This window comes from Lissotriton helveticus, chromosome 2_1 (assembly GCF_964261635.1).
Source record: "Lissotriton helveticus chromosome 2_1, aLisHel1.1, whole genome shotgun sequence".
Classification (NCBI taxonomy): Eukaryota; Metazoa; Chordata; class Amphibia; order Caudata; family Salamandridae; genus Lissotriton; species Lissotriton helveticus.
In genome coordinates this window covers 1,922,899,714-1,922,919,255 of record NC_136059.1, presented here as the reverse complement: position 1 = coordinate 1,922,919,255, position 19,542 = coordinate 1,922,899,714, and the positions used below count along the sequence as shown (strand labels likewise).

General features: G+C 46.0%; 1 protein-coding gene across 2 annotated transcripts in view; it reads right to left on the bottom strand.

The window, feature by feature from the left end:
* PRDM5 (PR/SET domain 5) overlaps positions 1 to 16,398 on the bottom strand; it is an 831,782-nt gene extending 815,384 nt beyond the window's left edge. For both annotated transcript variants that reach the window (XM_078676853.1, XM_078676854.1), the window contains exon 1: positions 16,171 to 16,398. In XM_078676853.1, the coding sequence (XP_078532979.1) occupies positions 16,171 to 16,263 (93 nt within the window). In that variant the 5' untranslated portion in view covers positions 16,264 to 16,398. The remainder of the gene's footprint in view (positions 1 to 16,170) is intronic.
* Positions 16,399 to 19,542: the final 3,144 nt, after the last annotated feature.

Here is a 19,542-nt window from a genome sequence, read left to right as displayed (position 1 = left end):
GTGTTTACAGGGACCGCGGCGGTGAATCCGCATCCTCCGGGCCGGTGGTGGCTTCCACCGGCCCGGAGGATGCGGATTCACCGCCATCCTAATCGACCCCAAATTTACCAATCCAGCTCAGATCGGTATATAATATAACAAGAAAAGAAAAGCCATTGTGAGACCTATTGGCTTTGGCAATGCATTTTTACATTGTTAATAAGTGTTTTAAGCCTCTTTTTTTTACAGATGCACAAACAAAGATCAGATCGTTACACTTGGGTATGGTTAGTTGATGAGCAGCCCACCAAGTTCCTGGCTGCTCTCTGGTCGATGGCTACTGCCTTCAGATTTGTCTCCTGAGAGTATGGCTAATAGTTCATTTGGGGATTTACACTCTTATCAAAGTGCAATCAGATGTATTACCATTTGGTATGTTGATCCAAAACAAGAGTGCCACTGCAGACTGTCTACTTTTCTGTACAAATATTATTGAGAAGGGTTTCACATCTTCCTTTTTCCCATCTCCCATACATGCTTTAACTGCTGAATATACCATATTTTTTCTCGTTAATCTCTATTGACAGGAGGAGAAATAGAATAGTGTGCCCACATGGTAGGATTTCAGGATTTCATGATACTATAAGAGCTTTGACATATTTCTCCTCTACACCACTAATGCACACCATTTTATTTTATTTTCAATGTTATGTTTCCAGTAGTGGTTGCGAAGGCTGAAATGGGTGGCCACACGGACATACCAATTTGGGCATGACTGCATTTGAAAAGTAGCAATACATTTCTATTACACACAGCTAGAACTGTTGATTGCTAGTGATCTATTTCAGAGTAGCACAACATAATCTGTACAATTATTGAGTATTACTACTAAACCTGGAGACATGATTTTGAAGGGCCATGAATGTTTCACTGTTATCTTCAGAGCAAATGAGATACCTAAGATGTGGCATGCCATTAACCCTGTTTAGGACGGCACCCTAGAAACATGTACATTGAGATATATTTGGCATTTTGCTTATTATGTTTATGCCAACAGAACTTTGTCACCTATATTGCATCCCTCTTGGCCAAGATTGACTAGACAGTCATATCACTCACTAATATACATTGAATTTAGTGCCAAGGAAAATTATGCTTCGGAATGTATGTATAGAACAGTTAGAAAACTATTTATGACACAGGTATTGTTATCTGGAGGGGATGACACTAAAACAATCTTAACAGACAGACAAGATGTTTGATAGAGTGTAACCAAACTACATACTGACAGAAGACTGTTAAATTAAAAAATTAGGATGTATCCCCATTCACAATGGCGCTATAGATATATGGATAATTAAATGTGCTGTTATTGCTTGTCTACATGGTCTGACAACAGCCGCTTGTGAAGTAGTGCTATATAGAATGCTCACTGTGGCAAGATGGACTAAGCTTGGAGCTTTCTCTCCAAGTGGAATCATGAGGGTTCAATGGACTTTGGCCAACTTACATTATGTAGTGTTATGTATGTATATAACGTGGAGTTTCAGCAGGAGCACATTATCTACATATTACAATGATATGGACTGAAGCACTATGCAGAACTGGAATGCTGCAGTGTACTGTGGTATATTAATAACAGATCATGTAATATTGAATATGGTGTTCCAATCTCGATCGTGGTGTATACACGATTAATTAGAACATTGGAACAAAACCGTACAGTAACATGGCATAGCCAAAAATATGCCAACATGGTGCATCTCTTGTGATTCTTCTTTTATGTTAGCATGGAGCACCTTAAATGTTGATTTGCCATGACACTCCCCACCCCTGAACAAGCCTAGTTGTAGCCAAAACATGTCAGGATGATGCTTTACAGAAGAATTCAAGTAAGAGGCTTCATTTCCCGTCATTAATCAGCACAGGAAATCACATCACGGCAGCCTGCACTCCTCCCACTTTCCAGGACGTACTTTGTGGCAACTGCAACAGGAATGTGCAGCGGGCACGCCAAAGGCAAGCACGTGTGCACCCATCTGTGCCTGGACCGCACCTAGTGCCAGGAACCCTGGTCTGATCACCCCCCAGCGATAGTCCAGGGGTCGCTAGACCCTGGAAGCTGTTCCCTCAACTGCTGTCAAACCACAGTAGGAACTTTAACCTGCACCCACTGCCAGTTCTTCAGCAGTCACCCACACAAATTTTGATAATGCCCTCAACACCCCTACCCAACACACACACCACAGCAAACCCACACATCAACACCCATTTACATGCATGCTTCTCAACACACTATCAAAATATGGGACCTGCTGAGTAGCGATGCACCCGACATCCTCTTCATCACAGAGACCTGGCTCAATCCCTCATCTACTCCCGACATTGTCACGGCAATCTCAGTGGGCTACAAGATCATTCTACAGGCCTACCTTTACAAGCCAGGAAGAGGACTTGCTATTGCCTAATAGGAAACCATAAAATGTGCAACATTCACAGAGAATGCCACCCCATGCATGGAACACCTGCACTTCAAGATGCAAATCTTGGAAAACTTCACCCTGAACAGAACCCTCGCCTTTTGGCCACCTGGACCATGAGCCACCTTTACCAACATCCTCATCAGCGTCATCGTTCCACTCACCATCGACTTTAGACCCTGCATTCTACTTGGTGACTTCAACTTTCACTTGGAAGACCAAAACGACCCCTACTCCACAGCACTCCTCGAAAGTTTGAACAACACTGAACTCATCCAGCTCATCTCAGAACCAACACACACTGTAGGACACACACTGGACCCATTTTCACCAGAAGCAACAGTATCAGATACAACTCCACCACGTCGCTCAATTGGACCGACCTCTCCATCATCCACTTCCATATTAACACAGCTCATGTCATGGTTCAGCATTCCAAGCCACAGCTGGGGCAAAATAATAGAAGCAGACTGGCACAGCACCCTCAGAATTGATCAATCTAGATCCAAAGACAACCTTGACAAGAACATCACCAACGTCAACAGCTGGATCAAGAACTGCAGGGACGCCCTTGCACCTGTCAACCCAACAAGCATGGTAGAACAAACAAGCAGGCCAGCCCACATTAAAGGAAGCTCCAACAGCTACAAAGAGATCTTCGTGATCATTAAGGAATTCACCTCTACCTCAGCTACTATCAACAACATCTCTGCCTCCCAACAACTCTGCGATAACCTATTCAACTTCTTCCACACCAAAATTGCAATCATCTACAGCAACTTTGCAAACCAACACAAACCCAGAGAATTCATTGCTAACCTACCCACCTCCAGCCAAGATGGCCACCTGACAAAATGGACAACCCTTACCAGAAGTAACAAAGTGGCAAGCACACGGACCATCCACTCAGGGATCCCAATGGACATATAGTTACCTCCACCACATCTACAACCTGGTAATAGCACCAATCAGCACCACCCTGGCCCACATCATCAACACCTGCATCACGTCCGCCACTTTCCTGGATGAATGGAAAATGACAGAAATCAGCACCCTTCTCAAGAAGCCCACAGCCAACCGGCATCAACTGAGCAGATTCCAACACATCTCCCTGCTCCCTTATCCAGCCAAAATGATTGAGAAGGCCATCATAAAGCAACTCACAACCCACCTCGAACGTCACCATCTTCTAGACAATACTTAGTCGGTATTCAGAAAGACTCCCGGCACGGAAAAGGCACTCATTGCGGCCAACAACATTCGAATTATCCTGGACCGAGGAAAAACAGTCGCCCTCATCCTGCTCAACTTCCCCACGGCCTTCAATACTGCCTCCCATAACACACTTTTTAGAAGAGTTCACTAGATTGGCATACAAGGAACTGCTCCCAAATGGAACTGTACCTTCCTCACAGGAAGAAACCAAAGGTTAAGTGTTGTGTTCTTTAATTACATTTATACACGTATCTTTCTATGTTTCTTGTTAGGTGTTTTAATCTGCATCATTCAATTGAATATGTTGCCTAGCAAAGTAGAATGTTCCTCTCTTGAAAGCTCCAGTTGATCAGTTACAGGATGGATGCTGATGAAGAGAAACACTCTGCATGGATCTTGGGTGCTGAACTTCTTACAAGAATAAATCTTAATTAAACCTCATCTCTGGACTCCTCAAAATGATTCCAGGACACAACAAAAAATTGGCGACGAGCGGGCGGAGTCAGCATCCCACGGACCGACCATTAATTCAACCTTTACTTTATGAACTATTTTTCAAGATCCTAAAGATATACTTTCAGTGTCATCTCCTACTCTTAATTTTCTGAAACTGCGCAATACATTTGGATTTAATTCCTTTTCAACTTACGAATTTCGTCTAGCGTTTGCCTGGAGTGCACTCTTGCTTAGCTAACGTGGCTAATCTGCTTATTTTGCCAGCGCTTCTAAGTCAACAGCTTATTTTATGGCCTCAGCTATGGGTAACTTCGTCATGTGAACCTCACTCTGAATTTTTTCTGAGATCATTTTCCAAGGAACAACTTATCGCTGAAGATTGGCAACGGACTGCAATCAAGCGCCATTGTTTCCTTTCAAATCGGTAAAGAATTCCATCTAGCCAGGCTAAACTTTTTAGGCCTAGGTGGGATTTAAATCTTTATTTTCTCATTTTGCTTAGGACAAGGATAGAATAATGCTTCTAAGTTACTTCCTGCTTAGTTTTTTAATCCGACTTGATGGTGAAATTCATTTTTTGATAACAAAAGTTGAAAAGTAACTTTGTATAAGTGTACTTTAGGCTGCCTGAGTCTGAACTGGCTTAAAAACAGTTCTTCCACTCATCACACTTCCAGAGCTGGAATAAACAGCCTTGGCTCGGAAAGTTCACAAATCTGTTTCAAAGGACTAAGGCTTGCCTCTGGCACAGGAACGGCTAATAGGAGTCAATTGCGTAACAGTGATTAGCTATCTGAGAGTGGGTAAGAACCATTGGCAGAACAAAGGACAGCTTTAACACTACCTATTTTGACTTGGGGGTAGGAGGAAGAGATTCTCAAATTCCTTCCCAAGACCTGTTTAAACATCCCACCCCTAGTCACAGTACAAAGGAAAACAACTTATGCCACCATTCACACCTCCAGAGCTGTGATACACATATTTGCCTGGGAGAGTAAACTACCCTAGCTCTGGGCCCAGGAAAGGACAATAGGTGTTACTGCAGACAACTTAGCAAGGACTAGCTCTTTGGGAGTGGACAGCAACAGTTGGCAGAACGAAGGGCAGCTATACCACTGCCTCTTTTGACTTGAAGATTCCAATGAGAGTTTTTTTCTATTCACAGTACAAAGGAAAATAACTTATGCCACCATTCACACCTCCAGAGCTATGATACACATATTTGCCTGGGAGAGTAAACTACCCTAGCTCTGGGCCCAGGAAAGGACAATGGGTGTTACTGAAGACAACTTAGCAAGGACTACCTCTCTGGGAGTGGACAGCAACAGTTGGCAGAATGAAGGGCAGCTATACCACTGCCTCTTTTGACTTGAAGATTCCAATGAAAGTTTTTTCTATTCATCCCCAGGACCATCATGGACAGTTAGATTCTAGCCACAGTATAAGGGAAAGCCGGTTTTGACCTTGTCAGGTAGATGAGTGGTTGAAATCTGAAGATAGAACTGCCTAGTGACAGCTGGGACCTGCCATCTTGAAACAGGGTCTTCTGGGAAATTTTACAGTAAGGCAAAGAGGGAATGCTGCAAAAGAAGGTGAGTGGGGACTGTAAGAAAATGTGGGGGTAGAGATCTTCCTGTAACTGGCTAGTGCAAATAATAAATATGGCCCTTCCACCACCTCCACATCAGAACATTCCTTGACTTGGGAAGAGTTGCTGCATCGCCAAATGCGATGCAGTGCGCACAATGAAATTCGTTTTATTTATTTTCATGTTTACTTACCTGTTAAAGTCCGTAATCCATACATTGCTACCCCCCACCCTGCCCCTCCCCCTCCCCACGTCACCGCCCGGCCGGTACTCCCACTACCGGCCGCGGCTGCTGCCTTCTAGGGGTTTCCAACCTCGGTTCGAATGCAGTCAGCCTAAAACTGTGCTGAGGTCCCGTCCACAGCCAATTGTTGCTTTTCCATAGTGCCTTGTGCCTTATAAATTAAAAAAGTGCATAACTCTGATTGCCCCTAATGTTTTGATTATAGTGGTGTACTTTTGCCCGGTACATGTTTCTCTATTTTTCTAAATTGGTTTGAAAATGTAATTGTGTTATGTTCTTGACTTTTTATGTATATAAACCTCAGAAAAATAAAATAAAAAATTTAAATTGTTGGTACTCTTCGAACGTAGCATGCTATGCTTGGTGGATTGCCTTTTGCTTGTGCCATAGCTACAAGTGGCTGAGCAGAGATTTGTTTCAGAACTGTGTGTTCCCTTAACCATAGTGGTTTATTAGGTCTCGGACTATTTCCATTCCGCAGGACTGGAATAGGACGAGTCTATAGCAGTGAAACCAAGAGTTTCACCATGAGCCCAAAAAAGAGGTTTTTCACGAGTGCATGTGCTCTCGTGCACGAGCTTGCCCGAGCCTTCTGCCTGCCTCCTGCCTTGAAGGCAATCTGCTTCTCCGCCCCCTGCTGTTCCCTCCCACTCGCTCGCACATCAAAGGCTGCTCACTCAAACACAAACATCATCCTTCAAAGGTCCATAACATGAGCCCCGTTGCATTGACACACACTGCTCTCACACACACAAGTTACTCTCACACACACACTGGGCTCATACACACAGGCTGCTTACACATAAAGGCAATGATCACACACAGTCACTGCCCGCAAACACAAATAAACATGCCTGTCGCCTATCTCTCCTTTGCAACTGGGAGAAACTCGTGAACATTTGGCAAGGTTTTGCAATATATACTTTTAAAAAGCAATGGACTACACATGCCTTATCTGTCACACTGCGCATGGTTTTTAAACAAAACTTTTCGTTTTACCCACCACTCATTCTCCACTTTCAACTTTGAAATATGTTAGACCCTTTCACATTTCATCCTTCTGAGGTCGATAACATGTGGCCCGTTGCTTTTTTTTCTGGCACTCGTCCTCTACTCGTCTTAAGCTCCGTGCCCTTTTTCTGACAGCTGACCCCCCCCCCCCGCACCGCCAGCTCTGCGGCACAGAACCAGTAACATCCAGCGAAACCTTAATCTTGTGAAAATGAAAGTTTTATTAAGAAAGAGCAGATAATTACTGTGGCTTCTTAAACACATGGTTTCGTGTCCCACAACGTATTTGCTGAGATTACTTGGAATAAAAGAAGGCGTTCAATTAGGATTGAGAATGATGCGTGTCAATTTGCCAACACCCTTCGATTTTTTTTTACTTTTTTTCCAAATTTATCTTTGTTCGGTGAGACATCGTAAACCGCGCCTCCTTTGTAGCCGATGCCGCAGCGCTATCGTCCGATGAACTATTGCAACGTTTCATTTGGAGCTTTACAATGCTTTCCTGAGCTTCCTAGTTGGCATCATGTTCTTGTGCTGTAACAAAGTCCCTTTTCATTAAATAATCTTCCTCAGTTGGAGCACGTGACCAGTCGTCACAGATGGTTTAAATTACTTGTTTTTTCACGGCCGCCAGGCCGTGAGCTACATCAAAGGGTTCGGCTCCCCGCCCCCTGCTTCACGGACGCTTCTCAGGCCACCAGCCTGCCCAATATATTTATTTTGCATAGCTCTGTCTTGTTCACTACGTTTCCTTGGGTGCATGGACGGCACAGCAGAACACGACTTTCTGTGGTGGTTGGTGTCCAGTTTGTGCTTACATTTGACCTTAGTGATGCAATATGAAAAAATCCTGCTTATTTGTTTGCAAGGCAGACACGCATGCTCCTACGCGTTCTTAAAGATGCTACAAAAACAGACAGTCCCTAAAAAAAAGTGTCTACTGTGCTATATTTTACTTTGTACATCTTGCTAGTTCACCCCTTGAACACCAATTTTCATCGCCTAACTCCTGTTCAAAACACTCTTTTTCGACGGTACAGCTTAACTTTACTGATTCAGTCTCTTCTGCAAATTGGCCCTTCTCCCAGATTACGTAACATGTTGATGTGTTCTGGAATGTTTCCTAAGGAAGCTGGAACAAGGCGTCCAACGTCTCTAAATGAATACTAAACATTCCCCATAACAATAAGAGAGACCAGTTGGCTTTGCCAAAGCTTAACTGCGCCATGAGTCCATCTTGGCCTTCCACTGGGAGAAGTGACCCCATGCCTGGTTTTCGGTTACGTTCCCGATGTGCTCATGTCCTCAGATCCGTGCCTGGACCCGAGCGATGAGTCACGGATTCTTGTAATCTGGTTTCTTTTCGTGTACAGCTCTAACTGGTAAAGATGGCGAGGCTTATTCTGATGACAAGTTCATGCTAAGTGGCTCATTTGTTGAAGTCATTTTGTGTCATTATTATTCGAAAGGACGCTTCCTGAGTTCACCAGGCAGCTCGTGGGGTAGTTAAACCTTTTATGTGAGTTAAATACGCTACGCTATAAGGATGGGCATTGATAACTAACTATATGCTTAGAGCCCGCAGGGTTTACTCTTTCAGATCGGTTACACTTTCAGACCTAACACTTAGTGAGTTTGAAGTGCTGAGGTTATGCTACAGTTATTTATATCCAGCTTTATTTCAAACTTTTCTCTTTATGCAGAATTAATTGTGCGATCATTTTTCTTTTCCTATACATTTTCGATTACTTATCCAGCAGTACCTACTGTGGTGTTTGAGAGCATACAGAAACCTAAAAGCGCTCGCCATACGGTGGCATCCAGTGTGAAAGCCCCGGATCTGCATTTGGGCTGTCCAGCAAAGGGCTCAGTTCAGGTACTTGATACTCGCCGTGTGACCCTGCGCAGATCACATTCTGTCAGTGTGGCGCCCTCGCTCACCTGTTCATTAGCATTGGTCATGAGTCCGTTTCTGCAGCATGCTTGTGGCTCGGGGTGCCTCTCACTGCAACAAGCTTAATTTCAGCGGGATCTGCCCGGACGCTTAACATTCTTTAAACTATTTTTCTTGAAACATTGTTAACACGTTTGTTTTGCTTCCTTTTCTATGTTATAGACATTATAAATGACTAGTTAAGAATATAACTATACTACGTATCCTGCCTTTGAAATAGCCTTGCGAGAGCCCACTCGTTTACAGTTCCTGTAGGCATACGCAGCACACTTCCCCCACTTCAAATAAAGCCAAACTTTAGCACAAATGTGATCCCGGCCTCCGGCGTGCCTATTAACATAAATTAACAAGTTGCTTTCATGAAGCTTCACAGGAACCAGACCACCGATGCCATGTGAACAGCAGGCAGCCACAACACATCTCCCCCACTACTCCTTTCTTCCAGGCCATGTTTTGGGGCCATTTAGTGTTCGCATAGGTACAATCAAAGACCTGGCAGCTCCAGCCCTTCACTGGGGCTACAAACCTATTGCAACCTCTGTAAAGCCGTTCTAGGTCTGCATATTCACCAAAACCCCTGCTCCAGCAACTCCTTGTTTAGTCGTTTGACCGTGGTTCAGCTGTACAAAGTCATAGGGGGATTAGTCTGACCACAGTCTGGATCAGTGGGCTATTAAAAGTGCAACTCTTTACAACAGCGAACCGTGGTGGGTGTACATAATTGTAAAAAAACATAGGAACCATTTGGCCCAACATTCACAAAAACGTGCACTTCAAGATTTCATGCTGCTGAGGTCGATTACATGCTACGGTGACCAGGGATCCCACTTTTTCACGATCTAGGGCAGTTTTTCACTTTGTGTATGGCCTATTTCAGGGACATCTTAACTCCAGTCCTCGGTTTGACAGAGGGGCAATTACATAATGTTGGAAGTGTTGCTTCCTTAAAGTGGATTAATGCGTCTGTGTGATTTTTTTTTTATTATGCATCAAGCTCCTAAACCAAACGTTCCTTCCTGGTATTTCATGGTGCTGGAGTCGATAACATGGTCTCACTCTCTCCTCCTCTATCCCTCTCCCTCTCCCTGCTCTCCTCTCTCTCTCTCCCCCTCTCACTCCACTCCCTCTCCTCTCCCTCCTTCCCTCTCGTCCTCCCTCTCTCCCTCCCCTCACTCTCTCACTCTCCCTCTCTCCGTCTCCATCTCCCTCTCTCCCCCTCCCTCTCTCTCTCCTCTCTCCTCTCGTCCCCTCTCTCTCCTCTCTCCCTCTCTTTACCTTCCCCTGCTCTCCTTTTTCTCCCTCTCCCCATCGCCCCTTCTGCCTGCTCTCCTCTCTCTCTCCCTCCCTTCTCTCTCCCCTCCGTCCTTCGCTCACGTCCTCCCCCTTTCTTCTTCCCCTCCCTCTCTCCCTCTACCCTCTCTCCCTTTCCCTCTCTCTCTTTCCCTCACTTCCCTCTCCCTCTCTCGCACCACCACATTATCACTCAGCACCACCACAGCATCACTCAGCACTACCACAGCATCACCACAGCACCACCCAGCACCACCACAGCACCACTCAGCACTACCACAGCATCACTCAGCACCACCACAGCATCACTCAGCACCACCACAGCATCACTCAGCACCACCACAGCATCACTCAGCACCACCACAGCATCACTCAGCACCACCACAGCACCACCACAGCACCACTCAGCGCAACCACAGCACCACTCAGCGCAACCACAGCATCACTCAGCGCAACCACAGCATCACTCAGCGCAACCACAGCATCACTCAGCGCAACCACAGCATCACTCAGCGCAACCACAGCATCACTGGTTCAAATATGTTCTTTCAATGTTTCAAGCTGTTTTCAAGCTTTCAAGCTTTATTACAAATCACAAAAAGATGTTAATATTTCACGTAAATACAAAACATGTTGCATTACAAATGCTATAGGTGTCACATTTGCGAAAGTTATAACTATTGGCATTGTAAATGACAAAGCTATTAATTTAGCTATTTTAAAAAACACATAAATAAAAAAAGTCATTTATAAGACCAATAGCTCAAACTTTCCTAATGCGAGCCCTATTGCATTCCCAATGCTTGTTTTTCTTTATTTTCTCTCCCGGCCTTGTAAATATGCCCCCTCCCCATGCACTAAATCACACTTTTCTTTTGATCCACATACTTTTTATCCTATGTGGGGAGTATTTCCATGTCGCGCGTGATGACTAGCGCATTGTACAAGCTCTTTGCGATGAATGAAGTGTGACACCTTTTTTATTTATTTACTTTGTGTTTATTTATTTATTTTTAGCAGAAAAAAATACTTCTGTCACAAAGTCCGTGTCAGGCAAGAGCTACAGCGCGTGGAGTGGAACAAACTCCAGCGAAGGGTAGGGAATGCTGGATGCTTTGACACATTTTACCCTGTGTTATTGTTTGATTGGGGCTGGAACAGCTGCGGAATATGCACAACAGAGCATGTTTGTTCAACGCCCGTGAACAATTGTCAGCTAGCATCTAAGCGCGGGTGCTATATCTTAGAGGCGTTAGATATGAAAAGAGGACTGCCCCTGCCTGGACCGTCCTCGCTCTGATAATGTTGATTTCTCATCAGGCCGAAGCGCGGCGGCCTGTCATGGACTGACTCCTAAGCAAATATTTACTATTTCACAATAACAGAGGCTGCAGTACACAGGCGGTTCGGGAAAATACGTTTGATTTCATTTGCTAAAAAAGTGTTTATGGTGAATCAAGCTGATGTAATTTCACCAACCTCGCCTGATTAAGAGTTTTTGTGTGACTTTTATTTTTAATTATGGGTTCTTACTTTTTTTAAGTGGATTAAGATGCAGTTTGAATCTTTAACGCAACATTTTATGTACGCCTAAACTCGGACCTATATGTGCAAAATTCGTATATATATGGCGTTCAGTTGCTAAAATGCACATGGATAGGGTGATACAGTGTTGCCCTACTTTGTTTTAAACTTCTCGTTCGAGGTAAGTGTTACAGACTGCACCCTTTATTTACAAAGCTTTACCTCGATAACTTTGTTTCCGCCATGTGTACGCTTGTTGTGTTTACCAATTAATTCGAAAGTATATATTTTTTTTTCTGGGAGGGTCGTTTGAGAACTGCTCCGATGGCTTCTTCATACCAGGTTTCTAATGCAATTCGCAACTGTAGTCGGGCGTTTTGGCTATAGAATTAACACCTTTACAGACAGACTCTGGGCTAGAAAACATCATTTTTTTCTGCCACCCGGCTTTCTTTCTATTTCGAATTGCAGAGACATGTAAAATGTACAGGAATTGCATTTTAATGAGTGGCTGATTTGTTAGCTTAGAAAAAGAACTGTCCATTTTAGAATGATTACACCGTTCCATGGTATTATAGATGGATGATTTTCCCAACCGATCTATTAAAAAATATTAAGGCTCAAAATTATCTTAACACTAGTGCGATGGACCTACTTATCAACCATGTCTTCTGAGGCAATAGAAAATGCTACCTTCTCTGCCTGCAAAGCGCCTCTTATTATAAATTGTATCTGAAATTATCCAGTTTCTATAAATCCACCCATTCACACTTTCATCCATCTCCGTGTGCTGCCACTTCTACCCATCCACCCTCGCATGCAGGCACGCCCATCCAACCATATATTCATCCAAGTATACACCTATCAACTATAAACGTATCCATGCATCCATTCACCCACCAAGTCACATTTGCATCCATCCATGTGTGCATCCATCCACCATCACCTCCAAATCCACCTCCACATGCACCACCATATCCACCACCACATCCACCACCACATCCACCACCACATCCACCATCACATCCACCACCACATCCACCACCACATCCACATCCACCGCCACATCCACCGCCACATCCACATCCACCACCACATCCACCACACCCACCACCACCACATCCACCACACCCACCAGCACTACATCCACCACCCCATCCACCACCACCACCACATCCACTATCACCACATCCACCGCATCCACCACCACCACATCCACCACATCCACCACCACATCCACCACCACCACCACTACCAAATCCACCTCCACATCCACCACCACATCCACCACCACATCCACCACCACATCCACCGCCACATCCACCGCCACATCCACAGCCACATCCACAGCTACATCCACCACCACATCCACCACACCCACCACCACCATCACATCCACCACACCCACCACCACCACATCCACCACACCCACCACCACTACATCCATCACCCCATCCACCACCACCACCACCCCATCCACCACCACCACCCCATCCACCACCACCACTCCACCCACCACCACCACCCCATCCACCACCACCACCGCATCCACCACCACCACCACCGCATCCACCACCACCACCGCATCCACCATCACCACCACATCCACCACCACATCCACCATCACCTCCACATCCACCATGACATCCACCGCCACATCCACCACCACATCCACCACATCCACATCCACCGCATCCACCACCACTACATCCACCACCACCACATCCACCACCACATCCAACACATCCACCACCACTTCCATCACCACCGCATCCACCACCACCACATCCACCACCGCATCCACCACCACCACATCCAACACCACCACCGCATCCACCACCACCACATCAACCACCACCACCACATCCACCACCGCATCCACCACCACTTTCACCACATCCACCACCACCACATCCACCACCACCACATCCACCACCTCCACCACATCCACCACCACCACATCCACCACCTCCACAACCACCACATCCACCACCACCACCACATCCACCCCCACATCCACCACCATCACCACCACATCCACCATCACCACCACCACCACATCCACCACCACCATATCCCCCAGATCCACCACCACCACATCTATATGTGTGTGTGTGTGAGACCACACCCACCACCACTACATCCATCACCCCATCCACAACCACCACCACCCCATCCACCACCACCACCACCCCATCCACCACCACCACCCCATCCACCACCACCACTGCATCCACCACCACCACCGCATCCACCACCACCACCGCATCCACCACCACATTCACCATCACCACCACATCCACCACCACATCCACCATCACCTCCACATCCACCATGACATCCACCGCCACATCCACCACCACATCCACCACATCCACATCCACCGCATCCACCACCACCACATCCACCACCACATCCACCACCACACCCACCACCACCACATCCACCACCCCATCCAACACATCCACCACCACTTCCACCACCACCGCATCCACCACCACCACCACATCCACCACCGCATCCACCACCACCACATCCACCACCACCACCGCATCCACCACCACCACATCAACCACCACCACCACATCCACCACCGCATCCACCACCACATCCACCACCACTTTCACCACATCCACCACCACCACATCCACCACCTCCACCACATCCACCACATCCACCACCACCACATCCACCACCTCCACAACCACCACATCCACCACCACCACCACGTCCACCCCCACATCCACCACCATCACCACCACATCCACCATCACCACCACCACCACATCCACCACCACCATATCCCCCAGATCCACCACCACCACATCTATATGTGTGTGTGTGTGTGTGTGTGTGTGTGTGTGTGTGTGTGTGTGTGTGTGTGTGTGTGTGTGTGTGTGTGTGTGTGTGTGGCTCTATGTGTGTGTAGGTGCAAATGCAATGTTCTTGGATTTTCGTCACAATAAAATACACTGAACATAATCTTCACAAAAGTTATTTACAAACGTTTAAGCTATTGCCATTATAAATTACAATAACTTTTATTTAAGTATTAATTATTTACAAAATTAAAAGCCATTGTTATTTGTAATATCAATACATCTAAGTCACGTAAATACAACACACATTGCATTACAAATGCTATAGGTGTCACATTTGCGAAAGTTAAAACTATTGACATTGTAACTGACAAAGCTATTAATTTTGCTATTTTCAAAACCAACACATAAATAAAACAAGCACTGCGTTGCCAATAGGTCTCGCAGTAGGAAAGTTGGAGCTATTGGTTTTGTAAATGACAAAGCCCTTTATGTTTTTAAAATGAAAATAAAAATTAAAGGCATTGTTATTTGCAATTGTAATAGCTCCAACTTTCCTACTGCGAGACCTATTGGCAACGCCAGTGCTTGTTAAGCTGGCAAGGGTACCTCCCTCTAAAATTAATGATTTCATTTCTGACATAAGCATACCCGGGTAAGAGGTATAGAACAATATCTGCATATTCACTGATATCTTTCGGAAAAGGCTTAGAATGGGCAGCCCTGCATCTCCAATTACACACAACAATAGCACGCGCACTCTCAGGATCAGCTTGAGCCTTGAGTGACAGCAATCACCACAGCTGCGCGCGGCGACTGCGTGGATTCCTGACTAACAGAGGTCATGTCTCCAGCTTCGGTCGCCGTCTGCCGTTAATAACTTGTATTTAGTAACTGCGTTCTCCTTCTTACGAACTCTCGGGCTGGGAAAGTTAGAAGGAGGAGATGCGCAAGACTATAGGCAAAATGATGACGGTTTCAACGTCTCGGTGTAGAAACAGCAATCTCTTCTTCCATGCTGAAGTGAAAATAGCCGTTTTAGATAAGCCGAATCGTCAGTGACCATGAATGAATCTATAAGGGAAAGTATCAAATAAACGCAAAAGCCTCTGGCCTCCCTTACTCCTCAGCTTGTCATTCAAAGCTATGAAGTGGGCCGATTTAGTGCAATATTTCGCATCTCTGATGGTAATGAGACAACAACTAGCTCACACATAAGAGCAAACGTTTTCTTTCGCAGAAGAGTAAAACAAATGATAGTCAACGGAAAACCAAATCTACAAAGTTTTGCCCCGTTAGGCTGCAACTAGACTGCCAGTGTAATAGGGCGGTGTAACATTCTCGCACGGTCCACAGCTGGGGCTCGGCGGCAGCACGGGCCAGGGGATTAGTTTACACTCGCCCTCGTGTAGATACGTGGCACATCCCTCCCCGCCTCCGCGCCGCAAGCCCGTCTGGGAAAGCAGACACAAACCTCCCTCCTCTACAACATCTGGAAACAGCGCCCACAAACACCCAGCATCTTACAAGAGGCGGCGCCCTACTGCTCCCCCCCCCCCCCCCCCACACACACCCCTCCCGCATCCAGCGGCGTTGTGCCCTGCACCCACCTTCCTCACTCGCCGGGCGGTGTAGAGCCCCATCCCGTCCTGGACACGGGAGGACTTCAGGGCGAACCTATCGGGCACGTACATGCCCAGCATGGTGCTGCGCGGTGCACTGGAGGCTGCAGGGGGCGACGGGGGCTCACTCCTCACCGGGGCCGCGAGAAGATGCCGAGGCTCGGGGACCGGGGGCTCTGAAGGAAAGTGTTAGAGTCTCCCATGTTTCCCCTCCTGCTGCTGTTAGCTCCCGGGGCAGGGGGAGGCTCAGCGGCTTAGGAATGAGGCTGTGCTTCCAGCCCATTGGAGGAAAGTTTACTGTCTTTCCCAAAACGAATGGGAGCCGCGCATGGCATGCGCTGTCCAGGGAGGGAGGTGTGTTACCTGTGTGGGGGATGCCACCCCGCCACCTGCACACCATGCCCAAGGTGACAAGCCCTAAACCCCAGACTCCCCAATTGCCATCTTCATCCCCTGTTCTCGCCATGCATTTTGTTAGATAAACAGTGCTGCGTTTCAATGTCGTTTTTCAAATTCTTATGCACTAAAGTACAGCTAACTACTAAGTTGCCGAATTGTGTGCTTCTAGGCGCGTGTATGCCATGTGCAGGCTTTATTTTATTTTTTCTACTTAAACCTGCTGACAATTCTCATTTCCTTGGCACTTAAGGATTATATATATATATATTTTCTAATCTGTGGGGCATTTGATCAAAATTTTAGTAAAACTTATAAACTTTGTGGCATGTCTGTGGATTCAAACAAACAGTTGGAATAGCACATTCAGAATGTATGATGTACTTCCCTGGGTCTTGTCTAAAGATTGCAAACGACGCTTTGACACCTTCTGCGGTTTATCTTAGAACCTTCACTCTGTCCATTCAGGCCCCAGCACTTAACAATGAACATAACCACTTTCTTCCATCTGTGAAAACTACACAATATAGTTAAACACTTCGTCATTCATTTTACATTATGTATAACGAATTCTTGGAATGGTTACTTGGTATCTGTAACCTTACGCGTTTTCCCTAATCAGAATTTATTGATATATTTCGCAAAGTGAACCTCCCGGATATCTGTGTATCATGAATATCACATGTTTTTCCAAATCAGGAATTCCTCCTAACATCATTATGCCTAATGCTTTATGTGTTTGTATACTTTATCAATGCATATGTAACAGCACGAATTACCCATTTCGCGTGATTCATATTTCTAACAACGGGAATTCTTCCGGTGTGAACATGCCATAGCCCCTTCTAACGAGTGCATATCAAGAATTCATTAGCATTTCGCGTGATCACCTCCACCTGCCCTGCTGCTGTAGAGTGACCACCATGTCTCGTGTGTGTCGGTTCTTTGTCTCCTAGATGTTAGGATGGGGGTCCTCATAGGGTGTGGATATGCACCAGGGTGCCACTCGGTGCCACCGGGCATGTCACTTCCTTATTCAAAGTGTTGTCAACCCCAGACACCTGTGAGTACTGAATGTCCATCCACTGACCTGCAAGGGCTGACTAGATGGGATTTGTCACCATGACCCACATACGGTGATAAGTGAGGTTTGCTGAGGACACACAGGTGGACAGGCCTGTGATTCCAGCGGGCATTTCCCCAGTGGGCTGGAGCCACTGGAGCTAAGTTTTGAAAGCCCAGAGCTGCTGCTGGGACCTCTGGCATTTCCCCAGCAGTCTGAGGTTAATATGTAGCAGGTACAGAGGCCTTCGAAAGAGAGAGAGATGGAGGGATGAGGAAGGTAGAGATAAAGAGATTAGAGAGAGAGAAGAGCAGTGGGTGACTAAACTTGAGGACCCCATCCCAGCAAAGTACATGGCGGAGGGTGGGGGCTCGCTCCAGACACTGTCAGGGGCTCTAAGGATAGGGGACAGCCGTACGTGCACAGTGTCAGAGGGCCCCGCACCAGGGGGGCTGCAGGTTCTTTCATTATGCCACTGGAGGAGAGAGAGAGAGGAGAGAGACAGACAGAGAGAGAGAGAGAGAGAGAGAGAGAGAGGGGAGAAAGAGCGAGGATGGATGGATGGGAAGAGAAAGACTGTGGGAAGATGGAAGGAGCAGGTCTGGTTTGAGCATTTTTGCCAGGACTGCTTTTGGTTCCCCAGTCTGGCTTGTTGAGGAGAGGGAGAGCTGGCGATTCAGGCATGATACAGAGGCGCAGTTACAAGCCATAATCTGCTAATCATTTATTGATTCCTTTCTGTAGAACAGTCCCAGTTAGATGAAGTTAGATCTGTGATTAATCTGCAAGGTAGCTGGGTGATGACCAGATCCACAACTACGATTCTGGTCTTTGGATAATTTGTATCATATTGGTACTTGTGACTTATTGCATTGCCACCTACAACAGGATACAGGCATAAGAGAACCAGAAGGTGCTTGATTTTGGACATAGACTTGGATCCCATAAATGTTAGATGTGCTGTAGATTAGGGTTTAGATTTAGAGACCACATGTGGGCAAATTTACCTCCTGTGGAAGAAGGGTCTATTCCATGGACAGCACAATGGTTGATGCAGATGACCTTGAAGGAGAATGTTCTCGCTGATGGAAGCTAGCGTTGCGCACGTGCAGCTGGGCTGATGTGTTCCATTTAATGCTGGTGTAGGATGAGTATTGCGGCATTGTTTTGAATCTATTCTAGTTAGCTAGGCAGATATTAGTGTGCACTAAGGCAAACAACATTGGCGTTGTCCAAATGCAAGACACATTCTCTTCGCCCCTCCGGCACTTCCACGTTCAGGAATTATTCCCACGTCCTCTAATTGAGATGCCCTAACTTAAATTCTTCTTGCTCACACCACAGTCGTGATGATGATCTTTAGTTAAACAAGATCGAAACGCCATTGACCTCACAACCAGAACTCCTCCATTGTAATTAAATAGATTGGAGTTCTGCAGTTTGTTGTCAATGCGATGTAAAGCCTTTAAAGTCACTAAGCACTTTCACTTCACACACTTGCACTTTTTCATGTGAGCACCAGAACTATTATTGTTGCATTTTGAATGATACTCCATTTATGCTGCTAATAAATGTGATGTCATTTCGAACCTTGGGTCCCTGCATACATTGCTTAATGAGTCCCGCTCGAACTCCCTTTGAAAGTGTTTCTGTAGATTAATACGGCACCTAGTAATAGTAGCCCAGGCTACACGAGAACCTGTGAGTCCTCCCTGAGACCACTGTTCCTTTCTACTATGGATGCATACACACCATATTAATAATGAAGCAAAGGGAAGATATTCTGACGGGAGAAATCTTATACTTCCTCCAGATATACTGCTAGCGTGTTGAGGTAAGTCCACCAGAAATTGTGTTAAATAATCCACTTATTCTAGACTGGGACATACTCTACAATGTAT